This window comes from Hyaena hyaena, unplaced genomic scaffold (assembly GCF_003009895.1).
Source record: "Hyaena hyaena isolate Hyena2069 unplaced genomic scaffold, ASM300989v1 scaffold_120, whole genome shotgun sequence".
NCBI lineage: Eukaryota > Metazoa > Chordata > Mammalia > Carnivora > Hyaenidae > Hyaena > Hyaena hyaena.
In genome coordinates, this window is record NW_024080752.1 from 1,510,601 (window position 1) to 1,537,026 (window position 26,426).

Sequence of the window (26,426 nt, forward strand, 5' to 3'; positions counted from 1 at the left end):
AATAGATGGTTACCAGAGAGGAGGTGGGTGAGGGATTGGTGAAACAGGTAAAAGGATTAAGAGTATGCTTGTTTTGATGAACACAGAGTGTATATATAGAGTTGTTGAATCATTATATTGTACACCTGAAACTAATATAATGCTGTATGTTAACTACACTAGAATTAAAGTGAAAAGAAAAAATATAAGTTTTTGTTCTGTGTAAATCTCATTTTCAAATATGAAAAATAAAAATGTCAACACAGAAAGTTATGTCAACAACGCTTTATCATAAAAAAATGCATGAAATTTCTAAAAAGTCTCTTCTGTACCATTACTACTGCCCCTCCCCCATGACTTAAATTTTTTTTTAAATGTTTTATTTATTTCTGAGAGAGAGAGAGAGTGAGTATGGGAGGGTCAGAGAGAGAGAGAGAGATACAGAATCTGAAGCAGGCTCCAGGCTCTGAGCTAGCTATCAGCACAGAGCCCGACACGGGGCTCAAACCCACGAACTGTGATATCATGACCTGAGCCGAAGTCAGATGCTTAACCGACTGAGCCACCCAGGCTCCCCTTAAAAAATTTTTTTAATGCTATTTTCATATAGGAAAATTAGGTTAAGTATTACTTCAGTTTTCCAAATAAGAGTTAATGCCCCAGTTACTGTGAGGTAATCCAGTGAAGCTGACTGTGCTCTTGCAACCCTCTTCCTCTTTTGCTCTCTTTCTTCTTTATCTCTCTCCTCTCTCCCTCTCTGTTTCTCTTCCTTCCATTCCTTTGTTTTTTCTTGCCCTTCCTTTCCTTTTTCTCTTATGTACCCTTTCTCTTTTGGTATTTTTATGAATTCATAGTTTTTTACATAGTGTGTTTTAATTAATTGCATTCACTTATTCTTTGATGCTTAAATTGTCCATCTTTGACCAGTAGGTATACTTTCATATTGGCATCTGTGTACTTTTGACATAACCTCACTAGTCTTTGACAGCTACCTAACTTTTGACATAAAAATGACGTAAAATTGCTCCTAAATATCCATTCTTCCATCTTCTTCCCAACTTGTATATATATCAAGAGATGTTTTTAAAAAGTGTCTTCTTTTAACCCAATAGAAGCATAACTTAAATAAACTTTTCCTTTGAACAATAGGGTATCGTCCACCACCGTTTTCAGAAAAGTTCTTTCTAGTAGTAATTGAAAAGGACAGCAATAATTACTCTATTCTCCATATGTGGCACCTTCATCTTAAATCTGTACAGGCATGTTTAGGTAAGTTATTATAATTATATGCAGAGATGATGTGAAATAAATTCATTTTACTGAATGTTTTAGGTTGGTTAATTCTTTGAAGATCCAGTGAACTATAAATTGAGTTGCTGGATTGAAGTATGGATATGACAAGCTTATCATACTTTCATCAGTTTACATAATTGATGAAACAGGTTAATACAAAAAGAAACCAGTCTGTGGGCACACTAGACATATATAAAAAAAGTTTGATCAATTTATTTTTTTCAATTAATATTTATTGAATGCTTATTTTGGCTCTGTTCTAAATACTATCTCTATAAATCTGTTTTTCCCATAGAATCAACATTGTACTTTTCTGTGGATTAATACACATTGCATACACAGTGTACATTAGCTTAAGCATCACTGAGAGAAGCAGATTTTCTATTTATAAAAATATGGTCGAGCATCTGAAGCTCATAGGTAGCAGTTTTTTTGTAGAATGTTAAGAAATCCAACAATATTTTAACCATGCTTTTGCTATATACATTTATGTTAATTTCATAGCAAATTAGAAAATCTGTAGTATGAAGCAAGGAAATTGATCATAGACCTTTTTTTTAGAACAGACTTTTACTTTCTGAGAGATCATTGTTAAAATGAGCTGCACAGTAGCCATATCACACTGTAGCTGCTTTAAACTCGTTAACTCAGAATAGTTAAGAATTTTTAAAAGATTTTATTTTTTCTGGTGGTTATATTATTTAACTGATTTTATACACATTAAACATTTAAAATGAAAGTCAACTAATACATATTTTTTCATTCCATTTGTATTTCACATTATCACATAACTGTAAACAGCAGTTCTAACTAGGCCATGAGCTAGTGTTAGAAAAGCCAGATGATTTAATAGAACCTTTACCCATGCCCAGTTGAGCCTAATCTTCTTGAGGCAGCAGGAATCCAAAAGTTCTTCCAAAAGAAAGTTCTTTGAAGTTAATTTTTGGTGTTATATGTTGTCTCACAAAAATGGAAGAATAGAGTGATCTAAAACCACCTTGTCAGGAAGAGAATTTTTAACACACAGAAATGGTTCTGAAGAGATTAATAGAGGTAGTAACAGATCCTTGTGGTAGAACAGGAAGGATGTGATAACTTCTGTTCCCATTGCTTACGAGGGAAGTGTTCCCACTGCTGCTATTCCCCTAAATTAAGGGCTAGTGTAGAGTTGCTTGCTTACTCTGTTTCTAATAGCAGTAGAAGGTCACAAATAATAAGATTACAGTAGAGGCAAACAAATAATATGCTCCCTTCAGCTATGACAGGAAGCATCTTCTATCTTTTGGTTCTAATGTTCACAATAGATTTAATATAGTATATATTGTCATTCACAGCTTATGCTTGAATATATCAGTGTTGAAAATCCTGGCAGAGAATGAAATGATGAGCTCTAAATTTAGATGAGGGAGGAATATGGTGACTGCCTTTAAAGTGCCAGGTACTGAGATAGCTAAATGCTTTATATGTGTGAGACAGATATTATCCCCATTGTACTAATGGAATAATATTAAGTAACTTGACCAAGTCCCATGGTCTGGTTTATCATAGGACCAATTTTCAAAATCAGGTTTTCTGGCTCTACAGCCTTTGCTTTTTTTTCTTTGCTTTGCTTTTCTTATTTCCTTTCTTAGCATGAGATACGCATTATAAAAATGCCTGGTTTACAGGAAGAGGAATGATCTAGTTCAACCTTATTTTGCAGATGAGAAAATAGCCAGAGATGGTGAAGTGCCTTGCTTGAGGAAACGTACCTAGTTAGTGATAGAGCCAGGAGTAGTACTTTCTTCTGCTGAATACTGATGCAAGTTTATAGTCTCATTCTGTTTTATGGAAAATGTTTTCATATTTCTCATCTAGTGGCCTGCCACTCTAAAATAGATGGATATATTTAACATCCACCAGAAGCAAAAGGGGATTACTTACTATCTCTTAGTATTCTGGTGTTTCTTGAGATATACAAAGCAAGCATCGTACTTGCTCTTGATATAGTCATAGTCTAATGGGAGTAGACAGGCATACAAATATATAAATGTAATTCAGTGTGTCCCTCCCATGTAGCAGAAACACAGATAACTGAATCTCCTTAGAGATTTATATTCCACTCTAATGTGAAAGCTGGAGACTCTTGGGAAGAAGATCGAGGTCAATATCCCTTACAAAGTCACTCAGCTAATAATGTCTTAAATTTGCTTAGAACTTTATTTTTTGTATTTGTTTTTGAAATCATCTTGTTCCAGCACTTGGTAGTCAAGAACCTGGTATTTTAGTGTCTTCTTTGCTAGTAATTAATTATATGACTTTAGGAAAGTCATTGTGCTCTTCAAACTTAAGTTCTTAAATCTACTATGCGAGGCAATACCTTGTTATTTCTCAAAGTTTGATTCATGATGCTCTGTTTCAGAAGTACCTGGGCTGCTTGTTAATGCAAATTTCTGGGGTCTACCCCAAAACAACTGAATCAGTCATTCTGTGGTAATGCCCAGGTATCTGCATGTTAATACATTCCACCTCAAGCTTTTGATAATTTTTAAAGGTTGAAAACATTGGACTAGGTAACTTGAGTTTTTTTTTTCTAGCTTTTACATGTTGTGATTAAGTCTGTGTGATAGACTTGGAAAGGCTAAGAGTAAAATAGTTAAAAATCTGTCAAGGTAACTGAGCAGAAGTCTGAAAATTGACCTTGCCTCCAAAGTACTTTTAACAAACCATGTTTCTTAAATGATAACAAAGTATTATTCTAGCTAATGTATCTAGTGATGATAGTAATATATTTCATAATTTATTTTCAAAGCTAAAGCTTCAGAAGGTATTTCATCAGAGAGTCTACTTTCAGTCCCTGGACAGAAGAATGTAGACTCTTCTCCAGAAACATCTCCTGGTGTGAGCCCCATGCCACATTCTGCATCAATTGCCAATCTTCAAACTGCTAGTAAACTTATTCTGAGTTCTAGACTGGTCTATAGCCAACCTCTTGATCTCCCAGAAGGGGTTGAAGTAATAAGAGCAACACCTTCAGCAGGTAAGGTAACTTTAAAGACTGGGCGTTTGTAGCTCAGAGTGGCCTTCAGCGGTAAAATGCACGAACCCTTCTGAATTATGTGCTGTGGTGACAGTTGTAATTTTCTAGTAATGATGTATATAGAAACATGTCTTTATTAGAAAGTTTCCTGTGATAAATGTAATTGGCCTGACAGAAAATGATGTAAATATTTTAATGTGAAGTTTCTTGCCTGCACTATGATTTCCTGTAAATAGGAATAGTATGATAGTATAATTGCAAAGAACATATGTATTCATTTGCAAATCATCAGAACTTTTTTTTTTAATTAAAGATTTTCATCCATGTTGTGCTAATCATGTGTCACTTTTATTAAATTTGAACAAGAATTGGCAGGTACTTTGGGAAAAAAATGTAGGATATGAGATTATAGTTTGGCTAGCCTAGAATGATACTGAATTTAACAAGGTGGATAAGACAGTTTGGAAGGCAGGTATATTTAAAATGATCTATCACTTGTAGAACCATAATTGAAGAGTGCCTAGAATAATATTTTTGAGAACTGAAATTTGAAGGTCAAGCATATTTCAGTTGCTGGTGAGTATGACGGTTCTTTTCTTCATCCATAAATTGAATTCAGAGTTGGAAAGATGACAGTAATGGTTTACTCTGGGCTTTTGTGGCAAGTGCAGATCTGGGCCAGATTTTGAGTCTTTCATAGTATTTGGAAAGTTTGGGATATACTCAAAATAAGTTTGTTAGAATTGATAAAAATAAATTCTCTTTTGTGGGGGCTTTATAAAATGCTTTTAAATGTGTTAATTGGCAGTAACATTCCAAGGGCAATAGTAACATGACCCCTTGCTATTTAGATGAAACAGGACCAGATGTTTAAGTGGCTTTCCCATTGCAAAGGTATTGATGTACCAGAACTTGAATCCAGGTCTTCTGACCCCAGTCCTTGTCATTATTACTCCTTAGGTTATAGTTGACAGTGGATGGGTGGTGTTAGTCTTCAGCAGTCAGGAATAAATATGAGGAGTCTGGTTCACTATTAGGAGAGTATGAATTAACCCTGGTAAAAATGGTGAGATCTAGTAGTCTGTTTACCTGTCTGAAAACAGTTTGATGGTAGGGATAGTTCTAGGGTTTGGATTATTCAAGGGCAGGTTAGGGACATTTGAATGGGAAATTGTAATGACTACTTAAGAATTTATGATCAAAGTGATAAAAAATGGAGACTGAAAGTCCAGTGAAGGCATATATAAATTATAGCAGATAACGGATTTAGTGATTAAGGATTGACTTGTTTTATTGCATTTGAATTTTGTTTTGTTTTTTTTTTTTTTTTTACAAATAGTTTATTGTCAAAATTTGAATTTTGTTTTAATGGAATATTCACCTCATTTAAAATACGTAATTACCTGAAAACTAATTGATTATTATTGCATACTTTTATTTCACCACTGGACTGTTTAAGATTTGTATAGATAACTTCAGCCAATGGAGATTTAGTGTAAAACACTAGTTAAGGGGAGTTTGCAGAATTATATTGAAGAAGCTTATAGTAGCTTTGGATTTATCACATTCCAGAACTTGATTATTAGCATTTTATTTTATGGTTCTGTTGTCATGACTGTCTGCTTTTGCTTTTTTAAGGTCATCTGAGTTCTTCTTCAATTTATCCAGTATGCCTCGCACCTTATTTAGTGGTTACAACTTGTTCTGACAATAAAGTACGCTTCTGGAAGTGTAGTATGGAAACCAGTGTACAATGCAAAAGTGATGAGAAGGAAGCTTACCATTGGAGGAGATGGCCTTTGATGAATGATGAAGGAGAAGATAATAGCAGTACAGTGAGCATTGTGGGAAGACCAGTTGCTGTTAGCTGTTCATACACAGGTCGCCTCGCTGTGGCTTACAAACAGCCTATCCACCACAGTGGTTTTGTTTCTAAAGAATTTTCCATGCACGTTTGCATCTTTGAATGTGAATCTACGGGAGGATCAGAATGGGTTTTAGAACAAACAATTCATCTTGATGATTTGGTCAAGGTTGGGAGTGTTCTTGACTCAAGGGTCAGTGTTGACAGTAATCTATTTGTGTACAGCAAATCAGATGCACTTTTGAGCAAGGATAGATACCTTATTCCGAATATCAAACATTTAGTACATTTGGATTGGGTATCAAAAGAAGATGGCTCCCACATTCTCACAGTGGGTGTCGGCGCTAATATCTTCATGTATGGGCGGCTTTCAGGAATTGTGACTGAGCAAACCAATAGTAAGGATGGAGTAGCTGTCATTACTTTACCACTAGGTGGTAGTATCAAGCAAGGAGTTAGGTCAAGGTGGGTTCTTCTTAGATCTATAGACTTAGTGTCTTCTGTGGATGGTACACCTTCACTGCCTGTTTCTCTCTCCTGGGTGAGAGATGGGATATTGGTGGTAGGAATGGATTGTGAAATGCATGTATATGCACAGTGGAAGCATGCTGTGAAATTTGGAGACATTGAAGCTGATGGTCTTTATACGGAAGAGACAGCAATACAAGATCATTCTGCCTTTAAATCTAATATGTTGTCAAGAAAAAGTATTGTTGAAGGAACAGCTATTGCTGACGATGTTTTTTGTTCACCAACTGTAGTTCAAGATGGTGGCTTATTTGAGGCTGCACATGTACTTTCCCCCACTCTCCCACAGTACCATCCAACTCAGTTGTTAGAATTGATGGACTTAGGGAAAGTTAGAAGGGCTAAAGCTATTCTCTCTCATTTAGTAAAATGTATCGCAGGTGAAGTTGCAATAGTTAGAGATGCTGATGCTGGAGAAGGAACTAAACGACATCTTTCCCGAACCATTAGTGTAAGTGGCAGTACAGCGAAGGATACAGTCACCATAGGAAAGGATGGTACTCGAGATTATACTGAGATAGATTCTATTCCTCCACTACCATTATATGCACTGCTTGCTGCAGATCAAGATACAACCTACAGAATTTCAGAAGAAAGTACAAAAATACCACAGAGCTATGAAGATCATACCAAAAGTGAACCAGAAGATCAGTATTCAGAGCTGTTCCAAATCCAGGATATAACAACTGATGATATAGATTTAGAGCCAGAAAAGAGAGAAAACAAATCAAAAGTAATAAATCTTTCTCAGTATGGACCCGCTTACTTTGGCCAAGAACATGCTAGGGTACTTTCAAGTCATCTTATGCACTCAAGTCTACCAGGCCTTACCCGTTTGGAGCAGATGTTCCTTGTAGCTTTGGCTGATACAGTGGCTACCACCAGTACGGAGCTTGATGAAAACAGAGATAAGAGTTATTCAGGTAAAAATTCTCACTATAATTTACAAAGTTACAAATAGAACCATTTGTATAACTTACATAGTGACTCACATATTAAATTGCAGTCTTTCTTTAAACCGTGCAGTGAAAAGACGTCTCTGGTTAACACTTACTGTTAAGTAATATAATTAGTTGTGAAAGAAAGACAGTTGGGGTAGGCTGTGACTTGCCCATGACTTAATGAATTTTGATGTCTTTGTGTGTGTTCTCACGTGAGTTTTTACTCTGAAAGCTTTGTGTGATTTTAGATATATGTAGTCTTTTGTTTTTTCTAACATTATTCCCATGGCTTATTTTAATTTTTATTTACTCTTAATAATAATCATGGACCATTTGTTTTACTATTGAACCATGAAGCTTATAAGGACCATGAACCCAACAACTTCTGGGTATAAATATTCTTTACAATTACCTAATTTCTCCAAAAAGTCTCCTTTGAGAAATAGGTTTTAATACATTTTACTATAATGTGTGTCTTGATTAATTTGCTCTATAACTAGAACATTTTTGACTGTCTCCTGAAACTAGATTCCATTCTCTTTTATGCAGATAGTTGAAGGTAATGGTGTTGATTGTAAATGATGGCATTAGCAAAGGAAACCGAAAATTATTGATCATTCATTCATTCAGTAAATATTGTGGAGGAGTGAACAATGACTATGTGCCAGGCACTTTATGTACTTTATCATACTTAATTATCACAACAATCTTCTGGTAGGTAGCTATTATTATACTAAATTTTATGGATGAAAACACTGATCCTTAGGGAGATGAAATGACATATAAGATCACATCAGTAGTAAGTGGCAGAACTGGGGTCATATGTGGATAAATCATTGCCTCCCAGCCTGTACCCTTACTGTTTCACAAGATTTCCAAATTTGAGGGGAAAAGATTGTTCCTGAAAGCTACCTGGAATATATCTCTTCATATAGGTTTATATCTTTATATCTCCAAAGTTTTCTCTGCGTAGATTAAAATAACTAGGGACCTTAGGTTTTTCTATGACCTATTTTCTAAACATGTTAAATAAAAAAAATTCTAACTATTATGAGATACTGTGTGTAATAGAGCAGGATTCTCCCCCAGAATATTGAAAAGTTAATATACATTAGAATTTTTACTCTGGGATATTAAGAAAATAGGTATGCCACAGTCCATGAGAAATAGTTTAAACTTTTTGATACTGAACAATCTGCTTGGCAAGACAGTATAAAAATGCTCTTCCTAGTCACAGTGGGGTTTCATGAGGGAGATGCGGCAGGAATTAATGTCTCCATTTCACAGGTCAGAAAGTGAAAATCAGAGTTTAAATATGTTGCACATCTCCGTGAATGAATTCTAAATAAATGGATTCTTTTAAAGGGAATTAGAGGCATTCCTGTTTTATTTTACACCCCATATCCAGTCTCCTGACAAATGCTACCAGTTCTTTTATATCCAGAATCCAGTCATTTCTTGTCATCTCTCCTGCTAACACTCTGGTCCAAGTCACTGTCACCTCTTGTCTTGGTTATTGACAGTCTCCAAACTGCTTCATTCTTGTTACCTCAGTTTGTTCTCACATAGGATCCAGTGATTAATCACATTTAATCTCTCTGGGTGCTCAACATACATGAGTGCCTTGCTATCTCACTTTAGACTAAAAGCCATATCCTTATGGAGGTCTGCAAGGCCCCGTATGACTTGTGTTCATTTTCATTCTACTACACTGGCCTCCTTGCTGTCCCAAAGCATACTACACCCATTCCCGTCTCAACGCCTTTGCACATATTGTTTCCTCTGTGTAGAATGCTCTTTTTCCAAATTTATGCCTCTCTCATTCCTTTACCTCCTTAGATCTCTGCTGAAACATCATGTTGGAAAGTTCTTCCCTGGCTAAACTTTATACAGTAGAACCTTCTTACTCCAGTACTTTCTTTCTGTCAAACCTACTATTTCTCTCTATAGCGTTAATTTTCCACCAGACACTTATTTGTTTGCTGTTTGTTTGTCTCCTAAAATGTAAGCACCATGAGAGCAAGAATTTCCTCTTACTCACTGGTGAATCCCCAGCACCTAAACTGTGCCTCACCTGTAGTAGATGTTGGATTTATTGAATGAATGAGTAAATGAATGAATAAATGAATATAGCTAATGGGAAGTGGAGCTGGAACTTGAGCTTTAAGAATTTAAAGCAGTTTATTTTCTTCTAGAAAATATTATTTGGTTCAGCATTCTTAGTACTTCCTAAGTGACAGTTACTGGGCTGGGTGCTGTTAATAGTTTTGCATTACTTTTCTTCAACAGTGGCTGTAGTTTGATAAAGCTCACCATACTTTCATACCTTTGTGCAACTTCTAAACAAGTTTGTGGAATTAGGTTAAGGTTCAACTTTAACTCTGGAAAACTAGCCTAGGAAATCAAATTTCAAATCTTTCATGGTACTGTATTTCAGTTGAGCTAACCAAACTAGAAGATATTGCCTAACTAATGATAATAATGATAATAATTAATGATTTCATTTTAGATATGTAATTCCTATTTTTTAAATCTCATCTGATTTCACCTCGGAAGTGCTTTTTAAAATTATACCTAGCCTACTATAGTTAATATATTCTTTATTGAATTTCAAGATTTCATTTGTTATAAATAGCTATAAGTACTATTACTACCTGTACTAATAGATAATTATATTTTCTCTGGTCATTTTTCATTTGGGAGTTTTAGTATCTACACATATTTTTTGTAAAGATACATGTTCTATAAAGATATTCAAGTGTTCACAGGAATACACAAACATATATTTTGTATATATTATTATTACTGAATTTAATGTTTATTTCCTAATTTTTTATTGGTTTGTGACCTATTTCCTTCAATATATTTTCTGCTTACTTTATAGGAAGAGACACATTAGATGAGTGTGGCTTGAGATACTTACTAGCTATGCGTTTGCACACATGCCTTTTGACATCACTGCCTCCTTTATACCGAGTACAACTACTTCATCAAGGTATTTAACTCCTTGTCTGAACCTTTGAACAACTTTTATTTCATATTGAAATGAAATATTTTGTTTATATTTGTGTATAAGAATCAGCTAAATCAGGGATGCCTGGGTGGCTCAGTTGGTTGGGCATCTGACTTGGGCTCAGGTCATGATCTCACAGTTCATAAGTTTGAGTCCCACATCGGGCTCTGTGCTGACAGCTCAGAGTGTGGAGCCTGCTTCAGATTCTGTATATACCTTTCTCTCTGCCCCTTCCCTGCTTGCACTGTGTCTCTCCCTCTCATAAATAAACATTATAAAAATTTTAAAAAGAATTAGCTAAATAATTATATGCATATTTATCATTAGCCTTAAGATCTTCTTGTCACATAGTACCCAGTTAACCACTTTACTGTGCATGTTTCAGCTCTATTTTGTGACTTTTACTTTTCTATCTCAGTTTCTCAGCTTTTACTTGCTAAAGTCCTAGTAGCCTAGGAGTAAACCTGATACACTTGAGGCCATAACCCAAAATCACCTTGACTTTCTTTGACATCTAATGTCTTTTATTTAAAAATTATGCAAATGTTGTCCTGTGTGTTATTTTTTATGTTTATCTTAGTATAAGCATTAAAATCCTATACTCACAAATAAAGCTGATGTTTCAAGAATATCTGCCATCTAGAGATGGCAAATCTGCAAGAGGCAGATTTGCATACATGTAGCACATTGCCACGCCCCCTGATTTGAGACGTAAGAATTTCTGTCAGCTGCCTAATTTTCAGATTAAAAAACTGAAACTTTTACAAAGTGACCTGCTACGATAGAGGGCTGTTTGTGAGTAGAGTTGAATTAGAATCCCAGCCCAGTGCCTTTTTCATTAGACTATGTTTCTTTTGAAACCAGCATCCTGGACACAGTCCCATAATTAATGCTTTAGTATTGTGGAAACTAGAATACCAGGCTTTATAGTTTGCTGTTCTGGCTGAAATGCTTACCCTTTACCCTCATAAATGTTCTTTGAATACTTAATTTTAAACAGCTGTCTAATATTTTCTCATGTCTCTGAACTGTGTTTCATCGATCCATTCCTTTATTTTTGAAACAGGTTTTGCTGGTTTTCTTTTCTATTTGAATTATTGCTGTAATGAATGACTTTAAAACCTTGCATGTAAGTTTTTATGTATACATCTGATTATTTTCTCGTGTTACTTTCCTATAGTGGAATTATGGTATTAGAGAGCTTGAGAATTCTTAACTCCTTTTTTTTTTTAAGGTAGTTATTTGTTTTTGTTTTTAATGTTTGGGTCAGCAGTTCACAGTACTGCCAGGCCAGTTTTCTAAATTCTGAACATAACTATATTGGTGAATTTTTTTATTCAGATATACAATATAATGATTCATCAATTTTATACACTTTTCAGTGTTTATCAAGATAAGTGTTTCACCCATACCCCCACCCACCTCACTTCTAGCAACTGCGAGTTTGTTCTCTCTGCTGAAGAGTGAAATTTCATAACTCTTGATAAGTATTGCCACAGACAAAAACACTGTAGTCATTTACATTCCCAGAAGCAATGTTTGATGATTTCAGTAACACATTGTTAACAGTTGGTATTATCATTTTAAACAGTCTGTGCCATTTGGATAGGTTTAAAAAATGTTATCTCAAAGGTCTTTTAAATTTTCATTTTAAATGATAGATAGTACTGAATCACTAGCAATTATGTACTTTCTTAGGGAGATCACCTCAAATTTCTAAAGCTTTGTTAAATTCCATTTTCCCTTTGATACAGTTAAAATATTGGAGATAAGTGACTGGTGTTGTAGGTGATGATCTTGGGAATAGCCAGTATATAGATAGAAAGGCTAAGAAGAACAAGGAAAAACTGTGAAGAATAGCCTACTATTAGTAGGCCAAAAAACCCCCCAAAAAAAACCCAAACCAAAACACTACTTATTTGTGCCCCTGTTCTTTTTCTTCTTAATATCTTTTTTTTTTTTATATTAAGATATGGGGCAGGTCACTTTAAACTCTGTAGTTATGATTTTTTAATCTGTAAATTAGGGGGCTGATATAAATCCTTGTATCTCAGATCAGGGGGTGTGGCAGTGTGTTAACAAGTATGCCTTCCAGATTATTATATGGCAGATATTCCTGAAACATCAGCTTTACTTGTGATTTATATGATTTATAACACAATGCTTATATTAAAACAAACATAGTTAGCCTTCCAAATATATTCACTGCTCTTTTAATCTTGTTTTCCAAACCTAATTCCCTTGGCATACTTGTGTTTTTTTGTTTTCTCTTAATCATATCAAAAATTGAACTAATCAAATTTCATTTAAGAGTATAGAATGTAATGTATTTTACATTATTCTTTATAGTATAAATTTGCTGTTAGCAAAAGTATATTGTACGCATTGCTATGTAATAATAACTTCTAAAGCAAAATGTGAGTTATTTGATGTAGTGATTATTTCTTAAATCGGGCATAGATTTAAAAAGTGAGAAAATCTGCCTTTAAGGTTCTGAAAAACTACAAACTGGTTTTACTAAATTTTGACCATTTTCCCCTAAATTTATAGTGACAGACAAAGCTTGTTGCATTGATTTTTGTGCTGTGATTTCAAACATAGTTGTATATAAATATTAGTAATGGGAAATTTAAAAGAGTTAAGATTATTATTCAAAATGGTCATAATAGGTTTTACTTTTTTTGAGAGAGAGAGAGAGAGAGAAAGATTCTGTGTGTGTGTGTGTGTGTGTGTGTGTGTGTGCGCGCGCGCGCACAAAAGAGAGGGGCAGAAGGAGAGGGAGAGGAGAATCTTAAGCAGGCTTCATGCTCAGTATGGAGCCTGATGTGGGGCCCCATCACATGACCCTGGAATCATGACCTGAGCTGAAATCAAGAGGCGGATGCTTAATTGACTGAGGCACCCAGGTGCCCCAGTTTTTCCCTTTATACTTTCTAAAGGAACTGTTGTGAAACCATAAAGATTAGAAAAGCTTTGAACTATAAGTCTATATAGTAGCTGTTAATGAAACAATTATATGTAATAATATCAGTGGTCTTAGAGCATGGAGAAGCCTGTGTTGTGACTATCATTGACCTCAGACATGTCTTTGTTTCAAAAGGTCCATATAGATGGCTACTTTGACCAGTCTAACCTTTTTCCTAGGCTCATTGGAGTTCTTCCTGGCATTCCCACTTATCTGTCACCACTCTGTATGTGTCACTTCCCTCATGCTTCCTCTTTGCCTGCTCTAAGTGGAATAAAGTGTTATCAGTAGTTCAACCGTTGATAAACTTCCTTGTACTCCCAAGTCTGATGGTGTCACTAAATCTATTTTGTTGCCTCTAAATATAGCCTAGATCCCTGTCCTTCTACCAGGGAAGAACAAGTTTGCCATATACCATCAGTATTAGGCAGCTTTAACTACTTTTAACTGTAGTGCTGAAGGCAGAGGAATGTGTCTCCTGACTGTTGTTCCCTTGAACCCTCTTGAAGGTTAAAACTTACTCTGAAATGATACTTAGCTCCTTGGCCAGAGGGATGAATGGGGAAGTTTTCAGTATTCAGTACTAAAGTATATTTTGGTTTACCAAGCAAGTGGCACTGTGAAAAACCACCCAGAGACACCAGCCAAGATAATTTAATTTGACCAAAGCTTTCACTGTTGATAAATTTGGTGTATGTATAAATGACTCGATGTTCAAATATCTTTCCAGTGATTAAATTTTGGCGTCTCTAGTTTTGTAGAGAAAAAAAGCAAATACTTTGGAAAAAAAATAGAGATTTTAGTTTTGTGTATCCTGCCATTGATCTTGTATTTAGAAGCTTATAGTGTAAAATCCTGAATGGTGAAAGGCTTTCTTTCATCCATTTTTCTTTGCTTGAAAATTCTTTCCAGGATGACTGAGTACAGGGCTATGTGAAAAATTGTTTTTGTTATTTTTGGATATAGTTCTGAAGGTTATTATTTTGTATTTCTAATTTAGGTGTGTCTACCTGCCATTTTGCCTGGGCTTTTCATTCTGAGGCTGAGGAAGAACTGATTAATATGATTCCGGCAATTCAGAGAGGGGACCCTCAGTGGTCTGAACTAAGAGCTATGGGAATAGGTTGGTGGGTCAGGAATATTAACACTCTTCGAAGATGCATTGAAAAGGTAACTTTACTTCATTGGATGTTAAAGTTAAAATATCTTAAAGGATAAGAGCTAAGGATGTTCCATAAAATCTGTAGTGGGGAATTAGATTGTACATCTTGAGATCTTAAAAATTTCTTAAATAAACATTTTCAGAGATTTCAGAAACTTGTAAAATGTGTAGTATACCAATTGCCTTTTGCCATATATGCTGAGTTCATAATACTTGTAGAATTGCATATGTTCTGCTGTCAGTTGAGGTGGTTCCTAGTTTGGGAAAATGCAAAAATCATTTTTTTTTAATAATGGGAAGTTTGCCATGGTTATGAAAAGTACAGCATAGAGAATATAGCCAATAAAATTATAATAACATTGTACCGTGACAGATGGTGACTGCACTTACTGTGGTAAACATTGCATAGCATGTAGTATCACGAATCACTGTTGTATACCTACTACTAATATATTGTATGTCGTTGTATGTCAGCTGTACTTCAATAACGATATTAAAAAAAGAAAACAAAAATCTAAATTTAGAAAGCAAACTTCAGTTCTTATCAGATAGATCAATTATATATAAGAATTCTTTTTATATAAAGGATTCTCTTTGACTAGGTTAATAAATAGCAAACTTACTTTGCACACTCAAAATACCATTCCATAAAAGATTTTGATTTGTGTGCACTTGAAGAGCATATTTGTGGCAGCAAATTAAATATGCTATTAAAAAAATTTTTTTTGAGAGCGTAAGTGTGCATATGAGTGAGCGAGGGGGAGAGAGGGAGAGTAGTTTCTGGTATATGGGAAAAGTTAATTGTTATAGCATGTAAATAGCACAGTACCTGCATTAAATTTTTTTATATTCCAGAGCAGTGGAAAAAAGAGGACCTATTTTATCTGAAATGTTTCAGATGTTGTTTCTAAAGATCTCTTTAATTTCTTGTCAGCAGTGTGTTTTGTTGTTATAATTAAGTGTCTCTGATATGTACCTATGATTTATTTCCACAAGAAATATTAAACTTGAATCCAAGTTTTTTGCCTTGAGATATAGATTATAAATCTTTAGCAAAAAATGAATAAAAATTTCTCTAAAAAATACTACACATCAAGATACGAAGTTAAGTAAATGATTGAAGGCAGAGAACATGCTAAAAAAGGGAAAAGAGAAATAAGCAAATATTGAGAGTAAAGCAGTTTTCATGATGCAGTTTCCCCGCTCTCCCATGCCTTGGTAGTTCCTGCTTCATCATCAGTGTGAGCTAATAAAACATCTGTTGTTTTTTATTGTTACATTTTTCAATAGTGATTTGCAGAAATTATCTAAGTATCTTTGAGAAATAAGATATGGTTAGTATGGTACCATGTTCAAAACAGTATAATTATATACAGTAGTGTTACTGGCTTAGTTTTTAAACTTAGCACTGAGTTGATTGGTTCTATATGAATTCAGCAATTTTGGTTATATGTCTCCATGGAGATTATCAGTTATGTGCTCATTAAGACTCTTTCTCATGGCATTTCTAAGAACTAAAATTAGTCAGCTCTTCAAAATAATAGAGCTTCAACCTTCTATATTTTAATTACATGCCAGAAAGAAGATGTCATTCCTTTATAATTGTCAAAATTTGATTGGAAAACTACCAGAAAAGAATGTTTCTTAAAAAGTATGTTTAAAAAACACTGGAACACTTATTTTTGTTTGTAGTTTTTTAAATGTGTGAGTCTTGTTCCCAGGTCACAGTACATAATTAATATTTATTCATTGAGTTGAGAGAACTTTAAGTTGTGAAATCACATATTCTATAGCAGTTAGCATTTTAGCTTTTACAAAATGTTATGAAGTGTAACATTTAATTTTCAAGAAAAGGTTACATCTACTGAATATTCTGCCTTCATTATCTAGTTGCCTATGATAGACAGTTATTACTGCCTGGCGTCTAACTCCTTTTCTACCCTTTACAATGTGACCTTAGATAATTCACTTACCCTGTCTGTGTCTCAGTCACTTCCTAGGAAGTAAAATGGGGAGAATAGTACCTCATGGACTGTAGTGATTATGTAAGATAAGTGAAAGGCACTTAGACTGGTGCCTGATTCATGGGAAGTAATCAGTAAATGCTAGTTGCTATTATTATTTTTATTATAATTACTGGCATACAAATGGTTGTCTCTAGGAGCATGTATTATAAGCTGCTGGAGATTGTGGAATAGAGCCAACTTTTCTCATCTCCATGGTTACTATCAGCCATGTAAGTAGCAGGGAAGCATTAATTGTTGGTTAATCGGTTGTAATTCTTTTATCAAATAGTTAATTTAATGGAATACTTTATTTACCATTTAGGTTGCCAAAGCTTCTTTTCAAAGAAACAATGATGCTTTGGATGCTGCATTATTCTACCTCTCAATGAAGAAGAAAGCAGTAGTGTGGGGTCTTTTTAGGTAAATTGCCTCAACAGTTAACATGATTTAATGGAGTTCTGTGCTGCGAGACTGCTGATGCTGATGCTTTTGAAAGTACTTGTATGCATGAGCTTTGAGCTTGATCACATCAGCTTACTTTTTTGTATCTTGGTTTCTTTATTTGCAAAAAAAATGGGCATAATACCGGTTCAACCTAACCTAAAGGGTGGGATGTTGTTGAAAAAATTGACAAAAGTACTTTGAAAAGGAAAAAGTGCTCTTGCTTCCTATTTACATGTACACAAGGTATTTTGAGATACCTGTCACTGAAGTTATTATTTTTTAAATGGATGTTTGAGGTTATTTTCACATAATCTATGAAGGATTCAAAATATTTAAAATTTTCCTGACCTGTATTCTGGTTCCCAGGTCACAGCATGATGAAAAGATGACAACATTTTTCAGCCACAACTTTAATGAAGATAGATGGCGTAAAGCTGCTTTGAAAAATGCTTTCTCTTTACTTGGAAAACAACGCTTTGAACAATCTGCTGCTTTTTTCTTGTTAGCTGGTTCATTGAAAGATGCCATAGAGGTATAAATAAGAAAACATGACGTACTTTAAGAGATTGAAAACCTGAAAAGTTCATAGATGAGGATGTAATTTTTTATCTTCTGTCTGTAAGGACAACAAATACCTACAGAGGTTACTGAATCTAAATAGTGGCATGGTGATAAAAAAAATTATAAGTAAATTCAAGTGTGAAACCTAAATGAAAAATTTTTTATATAGGGAATATTGCATTTCAAGATAAGTATATTCATTTCAAATGTATATTAAAAATGACAAAAAATGGTTTATGAATATTTTCTTCCTAGACATCTTATGATTTTGAACTCTTTGAAGTGTTTATAGGTCATAGTCTTCTTCTCTGGTGTAGACAGACAGGTACTTTCTTTTCTTGTAACAAATTTATAGATAAGGAACTGAAATTACAGTTTATAGTGTTTTGTAATGTAGTTGTCTTAGATAGTGGAAAATGAATCAAGAGGTAAAACATTGCATTTTTGATACATAATCCTGGCAGCTGATTAAGAGAGAGATTATGTTTATTTATGAGATCTTTCTCTTAGAATACTTACTATCATTCTGAAAAATCCTAACATTCTGAAAAATCCTAACAGGTGAAGGTAAAATAATAGATATAACTGGAATGTTCTACATGATAGAAGAAATAAGAAATATCTAACAAAGAGAAATTCTCTACCCTTAGAATTGGTCATATTTTCAAAATTGTCTCTGATGTATGATTTTTTTAAATAACAAATATTTATAATTTTGAAATGGGGAGTTTAACTTAGAAGACTTTCAGACAAAGAAGAGAACTGTTGATTGACTGAGAGATGCTTTTATTGCCTGAATGACCTCAAATTCTCCATGTAAATATATATTTAACAGATTCTAAATTCTATTCTAAAAATAGAATATATATATAGAATATATATTTAACAGATTCTAAATTCTATTCTAAAAATAGAATATGTAGCTTTATTTCATGTTTTTTTCATTATGTAATTAGAAGGTTCTTTTAAAATAATAATTATGTTTATGTGGAAATGTATTTGGAAATTAAGAGGAACTGATACATATAAGTTTGAATGCGATAAATATATTTAATTTAAAATGAATGTTATTGGGACACCTGGTTGGCTCAGTCGGTTAAGTGTCCGACTTTGGCTTAGGTCATGATCTCATGGTTCGTGGGTTCAAGCCCTGCGTCAAGCTCTTTGCTGACAGCTAGCTCAGAGCCTGTAGGCTGCTTCTGATTCTGTGTCTCCCTCTCTCTCTGACCCTCCCGTGCTTATGCTGCCTCTCTCTCTCTCTCTCTCTTTCTCTTTCTTTCTCTCTCTCTCTCAGAAATAAATAAAACATTAAAAAAATAATAAAATGAGTGTTAGTAATTTAAATTGACCTAAGTTTGATACGATGTTGATATTTGTCTTAGGCTTATTTTGTTTTTATGTCTTCTCTCTCTAGCTACTAAGTTCTAGTTTCTTACTCTTCTTGTTATTCCTTAATCTCCTATCAAACAGTCATTTAATTGCCTTTTACTATCTCAACCTCTGGACCCCTCCCTCCACTATGAGAATATAACTGGTAGTTTTCAAGATATCAGTGAAATATTTCATATGTCTAAATAATTTTCATAAATAGATATTTCTTAACATTTGAATTTGTAGGTATGTCTTGAAAAAATGGAAGATATTCAGCTAGCCATGGTTATTGCCCGTTTGTATGAATCTGAATTTGAGACTTCATCCACCTATATATCCATCCTGAATCAGAAGATTTTGGGTTGCCAGAAGGATGGCTCTGGATTCGATTGCAAAAGATTACATCCTGATCCTTTCCTGCGTAGTCTTGCCTACTGGGTAATGAAAGATTATATCCGAGCTTTGGACACATTATTGGAACAAACACCAAAGGAGCATGATGAACATCAAGGTAGGACTTTCCTTCCTTCCTTCCTTCCTTCCTTCCTTCCTTCCTTCCTTCCTTCCTTTCTCTCTCTCTCTCTCTCTCTCTCTCTTTCTCTTTCTTTTTCTTCCTTTCTCCCTCCCTCCCTCCCTTCCTTTCTTTCTTTCATCTCCACACACTGTGTGGGGCTTGAACTTACAACCCCGAGATCAAGAGTCACATGCTCCACCGACCGAGCCAGCCAGGTGCCCCTCTTTTTCTGTTTTAAAAGAAGACTGTTTCAAAGAAAGAAAGATAAAAATAAACAAACAAACAAATATAAAAAAGACTGTTTCTGAACTTATGTTCATTTAGAAAAAAACAAAACAAAAAACAATTTTATTAAACTGAAGCATATATAATGTTTACCCATTATATACTTCTTCCATATAATACAGCCTGGTTGTTTTTTTTTTTAAGTAGAAATTTGGCTATTACATCTACTGGTTTAGTGCATGGGCCTATTCTTGTGTAATAGCTTTCTTTACTTCTAATTATCCCAAATGTTTAGATTTTTTTAAACCATCTGGAGGGTATTTATTAGCCTGTTTGCAATAAATTTTTTTAAATGGTACATTTTAAGTGTTTGTTGGTAGAATAATTCAATGATTTCTAGATATATTCTAGTATACTACAGAAATAGTGTGCCATTAGAAAATGAAGTAGATCAATGCATTAATATTTGCTGTATTAAGTTAAAAAAGTAAGATGCAGAATAGTGTGATTCTTGTTGCATTTTATTTACATATAAATGTTGCAAGCACATCCTGCATCTAGTCTCCCTCTTCCTCTCCTTTGTTGTTTTCTGGAACACATCAAAAGAAACCGAATACTGATTACTGGTTAGCTTTGGGGAATAGGTGTGGGGAGATAAAAGCTTTTACTTTTCATTCTGTGTTTTCACGTTACAATTAGGTGATAGGTATTAAGGAGGGCACTTGGGATGAGCATTGGGTATTATATGTAAGTGATAAATCACTAAATTCTACTCCTGAAACCAGTATTATCCTACATAGTGACTAACTAGAATTTAAATAGAAGCTTGAAAAAAATTTTTTATTACATACTGCTTTTAAATGCTAAAAACACTTGCATGGGTAAAAGGATTAGGGCACCCATTTTTATGTTCTTCATAAAGAAGAAATATTTTATGAATAATGCTAAAAACTTGGGGCGCCTGGGTGGCTCAGTTGGTTAAGCGTCCAACTTCGACTCAGGTCATGATCTCACGGTTCATGGGTTCAAGCTCCGAGCCTGGAGCCTGCTTCGGTTCTGTGTCTCCCTCTCTCTCACCCTCCCCTGCTCACACTCTGTCTCTCTCTCAAAAAACTAAATATTAAAAAAATTTTTAAGGGAAAGGTAATAAATCCATTAGGAAAAAAATAAGTATCTGAGTTACCCAGGTAATTTTGTTAAAATATATACATTTTTATAGAAGGAAGTTTCTTTTTATTTCTTAATGTTTTCTAGGTTAATTTTTAAAACTAGTTATTGTGGAAAACTGCACAATAAACAACTCTTTTTTAACAATAAAAAACTTTTTATTATAAAAAGAGTGAATAATATATTGAAAGTCTGTGAATCTTATCACTCGGCTTCAGTAGTTACCAACTTAAACCAACCTTATGTCATACATTCACCCACCCTTTTTACCCTCTTCCATTCTAAACATAGATTTATTTTGAAGCAGTGTCTAGCATATCATTTCTTTTGGAAATATTTCAAAATGAATCTCCAAAAAATTACTCTTAAACATATCACTATACCAAAATTTTATTCGTAATCATGTATAAAATCTAATACAATTGATTTTTTTGAATCAAAATCATGTATAAAATCTTATACAATTGATTTTTTTGACTCAAAATCCAAATATATATATATATATTTTTTTTTTTTGATTCAAGAGGTGTTGAGGTGCCTCTTTTGTCTACTTTATTATTTTTTTAATGCTTAAATAAGCATTATTTTGAGAGAGAGAGTGCACATGCACACGGGTGGGGAGAGAGGCAGAGAGAAAGGGAGGGAGAATCTCAAGAAGGCTTCCACCTGTCAGTGCCAAGTCTGATGTGGGGCTCCAACTCACGAACTGTGAGATCATGACCTGAGCTGAAATCCAGAGTCAGATGCTTAAATGAGCCACCCAGGCGCCCCTGTCTACTTTAATCCGTAGATTTTCCTCCTTCCTTTTCTTGTCCCTTGTAATATATTTGTTATTAAGAAGTCACATTGTTTACTTTGTTGTTTCTCACTTTTTAGATTTTGTTGGTTGTGTCCCTTTTGTGTCATTTCATGTTTTCCCCCCCATATTATCTGCATTTGATATAATTTGGTAATTTATGAGATTTTTGGCATAAGTATTTCCTGGTGGTGTGGAATACTTCTATTGGGGAACTCATAATGTCTGCCTGTTGTGCATTTTGTTGTGTTAGCAGACATCAGTGATTGCTGTGTAGATCCCTTATTTCGTTAGTGTTTGTCAAATGATGATATTCTACTTGTGACATTTTATTCTTCTTTTATGAGTTGAAATACTTGTCTGGAGTGCAGTCTCCCCGAACAGCTGTTTGATTACTCTGAAATCCAGTAGTATGCATACTGAAGTGAACATAAATGTTTGATTCTTTCTCTACCAGTTTTCAAAATAAGTTGGGTTCACTAGCATACTAAAAAGGCGACTAATAGCTTTTATTTTTATTTAAATTATTTGCACTCAACAGGTTAAGATAGATTTGTGCTTTAATATATTGTACTTTATTATTACGGATGCTCAGGTTATCTCATTTTTAACCAGTGGGAGCTTTGAGTTTTTGAATCCTTTTGACATTATTCCTTGATAGTTTCTTTGCTTTCTATTCTGGCAAGATGTTTCAGGCTCTTCTTCTACATTTCATGCCCCAGACCTGGAAATGGTCCTTCAGAAGAAGGATCCTTTTAGTGGGGAATAATAGAGATGACAGCCTGGGCATCGGGACCTTCATTTGCTATTGGTTTAGTCATTGTTTCTAGGCTGTTTTAATTAACTCCACTAGGTTATATATATATACATACATATTTTTTTTACCTGAGAATTCATGAGTTGACACTGAAATTTTTAATTCAATATAAATTAGAGTTTTTCTTTCTAGTTTCAAATTTCTATGTTATAATGAAAAGCTTGAATTCTCACAGCATTAATATATTTGTTATTTTATATGTATATGGTAGCTTCAGAATAATGATAAAAAAATTTTCATAACAACATGTTTTCATAGAAACAGTTTAAGATTTTATTTGTTTTTAACGAATTATTTTTGTTTTTATGGTATATCTCAGGATGTACAGTCAAATTACTTATGTTAAAGTCACTTTATAGTTCTTTTCTCTGTGGTTGTGCTACCAGCTTGATATACAGAATCACTTGTTTAATTTTGCTTTTGCTTTTTTTGTGATTTTTTTAATTTTTCTTTTAAAATTACATAAAATGTTGACATGGTTTTGAAATAAAATATATAAAACCAAGGTATTTTCAGAGAAATCTAGCTTCTTTCCTGACCTCTCTATCCTGTTCTTTCCTCCCTTTTTGCAAAGGGAACCAATTAATTTTTTCGTGTGTGTTTTCTTTCCATTTAAAAGATATAAGCAGTACTGGGGTGCCTGGGTGGCTTAGTTGGTTAAGTATTCAACTTTGACTCAAGTCATGATCTTATGGTTTGTGCGTTCAAGCCCTATGTTGGGCTCTGTGCTGACAGCTCGGAGCATGGAGCCTGCTTTGGAGTCTGTGTCTCCCTCCCTGCTCATGCTCTGTTTTTTTCTCTCTCTCTCAAAACTAAATAAACATTTAAAAAATTCTAAAAGTATATATAAGCAATATTAAAAATATGTATAATTTTTGTGTATCCTTTGAGAAAGTGCTGACATATTTTATTCTTTTGTAATATAAGTGTATATTGACATAATAACTTGTAATTGTATCTGTTTCATTTCTCTAGTTATCATCAAATCTTGTAATCCAGTGGTGTTTAGTTTCTACAATTACCTTCGAACTCATCCTTTGCTTATTCGAAGAAACCTTGCCTCCCCTGAAGGAACTTTAGCAACCTTAGGTCTCAAAACTGAAAAAAACTTTGTTGATAAAATTAACCTTATAGAAAGAAAATTATTCTTTACCACTGCAAATGCTCATTTTAAAGTCGGATGTCCTGTTCTAGCCTTGGAGGTACTCTCCAAAATTCCAAAAGTTACCAAAATATCTTCCTTACCTTCAGAAAAAGGTCAGCCTGACTATATTTCTAAAAAGACAGATGATGTACCTTCAGAATCAAAGACTCTGAGTGACGACAATAGAAGTTCTGGCGTTGATTGGTCAAATGTAACTTCATCACAGTTTGACTGGAGTCAGCCAATAGTAAAAGTTGATGAGGAACCTCTTAATCTTGATTGGGGTGAAGAGCATGATAGTGCCTTAGAAGAAGAGGAAGAAGATGCTGTTGGCTTAGTAATGAAAAGTACAGATGCCAGGGAAGCAGATAGACAAGATCAGAAGGCCGCAGACCCTAATATGTTACTGACTCCTCAGGAAGATGATTGTATTGAAGGTGATACTGAAGTTGATGTGATTGCTGAACAACTAAAATTCAGAGCTTGTTTGAAGATCCTTATGACCGAACTAAGAACATTGGCTACAGGTTATGAAGTCGATGGTGGAAAACTCAGATTTCAACTCTATAACTGGCTTGAAAAGGAAATCGCTGCCTTGCATGAGATCTGTAACCATGAATCAGTTATTAAAGAATATGCCAGTAAAACGTATTCTAAGGTAGAGAGTGATCTTTTGGACCAGGAAGAAATGATTGACAAACCAGATATAGGTTCCTATGAGCGCCACCAAATAGAAAGACGGAGATTGCAGGCTAAAAGAGAACACGCAGAAAGACGAAAGTTGTGGTTACAGAAAAACCAAGATCTCCTGAGAGTGTTTCTTAGTTACTGTAGCCTTCACGGGGCCCAGGGTGGTGGTCTGGCCTCAGTAAGGATGGAACTCAAATTTTTGCTACAAGAATCACAGCAGGTATGAACTTCACTTTTGTTTTCAATCTTGGTTATTTTAATAATTTTAATCGCTCTTTTTACTAGTTGATCTAAATATGTGCAGCTCCTGTATTCATAGGAGGCAGATGTTTATGCTCTGCATAGGCCTTTTTTAAATCAATGTTATAGTGATTATGAGGAGGCTTAACAGCTTGAGAGCACAGCTGTTTTTATACTCCTCCTTATATCTTCTTCTTGCATAGCAACTGGTACAGATGGGGTGCTTAATAAAGTTTTGTAGAATGAGTGAATAAATGCTGCTTTTATTCCGATGTTCATCACCAGTATTTTTTTTTTAAATGTTTATTTTGAGAGAGAGTGAGAGCATGACTAGGGAAGGGCAGAAAGAGAATCCTAAGCTGACAGCACAAAGTCCAGTTCGGGGCTTAGTCTCAGTTTCATGAGATCACGACCTGAGCCGAAATCATGAGTTGGCTGCTTAACGAACTAAGCCACCCAGGTGCCCCTTATCACTAGTATTTTTTATCATGTAACTATTTTTTAAGTTTATTTGTTTATTTTGAGAGAGACAGAGCGTGAACAGGGGAGGGGCAGGGAGAGAGATGAGGATCCCAAGCAGGCTTGTTGTAGCCAATGCAGAGCCCAGCATGCATCTCAAACTTAGGAAACTGAAATCAAAAGTTGGATGCTTAACTGAGCCACTGTTAATTGATTTTTTTCCTCCTTCATTTTAACTACCTTGAAAAAAATAATCCACTGTAACCCACAGGAAACTACAGTGAAGCAGCTCCAGTCTCCACTACCATTGCCTACCACCCTACCTCTGCTTTCAGCAAGTATTGCTTCAACAAAAACAGTCATAGCTAATCCTGTATTATACCTAAATAATCACATCCATGATATACTTTACACAATTGTTCAGATGAAAACACCACCTCATCCCAGTGTTGGAGATATGAAGGTAATGTAAAGTTTATGATCAGTTGATAATTGATAATTGATCATTTACATTGAAAAGGTGAATGTGTTATACTTGTCTTCCTGTTTGAACTTAGAGGAAATATTTTAAAGTGCTCTTAATGTGCTACTTTCCCAATCCTGATCAGTTGAAGACTCTGTCCAATGAATGTAATTTAAAAGTAAGCATTCTTCTTACTTCAGGAAACATAATTTAAGATAGGCAAATACTTTTTTCATTATAAAATTATTTTTCTAGACACTGTTCTTGTCTCTTAATACTCCTTTAAATCTTCCATTCCCCTTAAATGAGTCATAAATTTGGAAATGTTTATGACTATATGCCAGGATATTATGAAAATACAAGCTTTGGGAGTATCTTTGGGAGAACATGACTGATCAGAAATATCCCAGAGAAAGTATCCTCACTACTGTTTCCCTGATGATTGTGTTTGCTGTAGGCTCTGCATAGTCAAGGGCACTCAGAGGTTTCCAAAGTTACGATCTCCAGATGAAATCCATACCCTTTGCTGAAAACTTAAGAACATCACTAGGAAGCTTGGCAGGATTTGAAATTGATCAGGCAACCACTGTGCTAGCCAGTGTATATTTGTGCTGTGCTTTTTCCAATTCCAGGGGCTGATGTCATTAAAGGTCCTCAATATCTTTGTTTTTTATTTGTTTTGTTTCAAAGGCATGTTTGACCTCTGGTAGTACATTTTTCTGAAGGGCCCACAATTTACTGGTTACATTAACCTATTAGAGACTT

The 26,426-nt window shown here is 34.5% G+C and overlaps 1 protein-coding gene across 4 annotated transcripts in view; it reads left to right on the top strand.

Annotated features, from left to right (window-relative positions):
• Nucleotides 1-26,426, top strand: part of DMXL2 (Dmx like 2) — a 157,613-nt gene that overhangs the window by 104,498 nt on the left and 26,689 nt on the right. For all 4 annotated transcript variants that reach the window (XM_039237094.1, XM_039237096.1, XM_039237095.1 and 1 more), the window contains exons 16-25: nucleotides 1,129-1,248; nucleotides 4,064-4,291; nucleotides 5,930-7,606; nucleotides 10,509-10,619; nucleotides 14,603-14,772; nucleotides 17,093-17,190; nucleotides 17,581-17,746; nucleotides 19,393-19,657; nucleotides 23,641-24,719; nucleotides 25,470-25,661. In XM_039237094.1, the coding sequence (XP_039093025.1) occupies nucleotides 1,129-1,248; nucleotides 4,064-4,291; nucleotides 5,930-7,606; nucleotides 10,509-10,619; nucleotides 14,603-14,772; nucleotides 17,093-17,190; nucleotides 17,581-17,746; nucleotides 19,393-19,657; nucleotides 23,641-24,719; nucleotides 25,470-25,661 (4,106 nt within the window). The remainder of the gene's footprint in view (nucleotides 1-1,128; nucleotides 1,249-4,063; nucleotides 4,292-5,929; nucleotides 7,607-10,508; nucleotides 10,620-14,602; nucleotides 14,773-17,092; nucleotides 17,191-17,580; nucleotides 17,747-19,392; nucleotides 19,658-23,640; nucleotides 24,720-25,469; nucleotides 25,662-26,426) is intronic.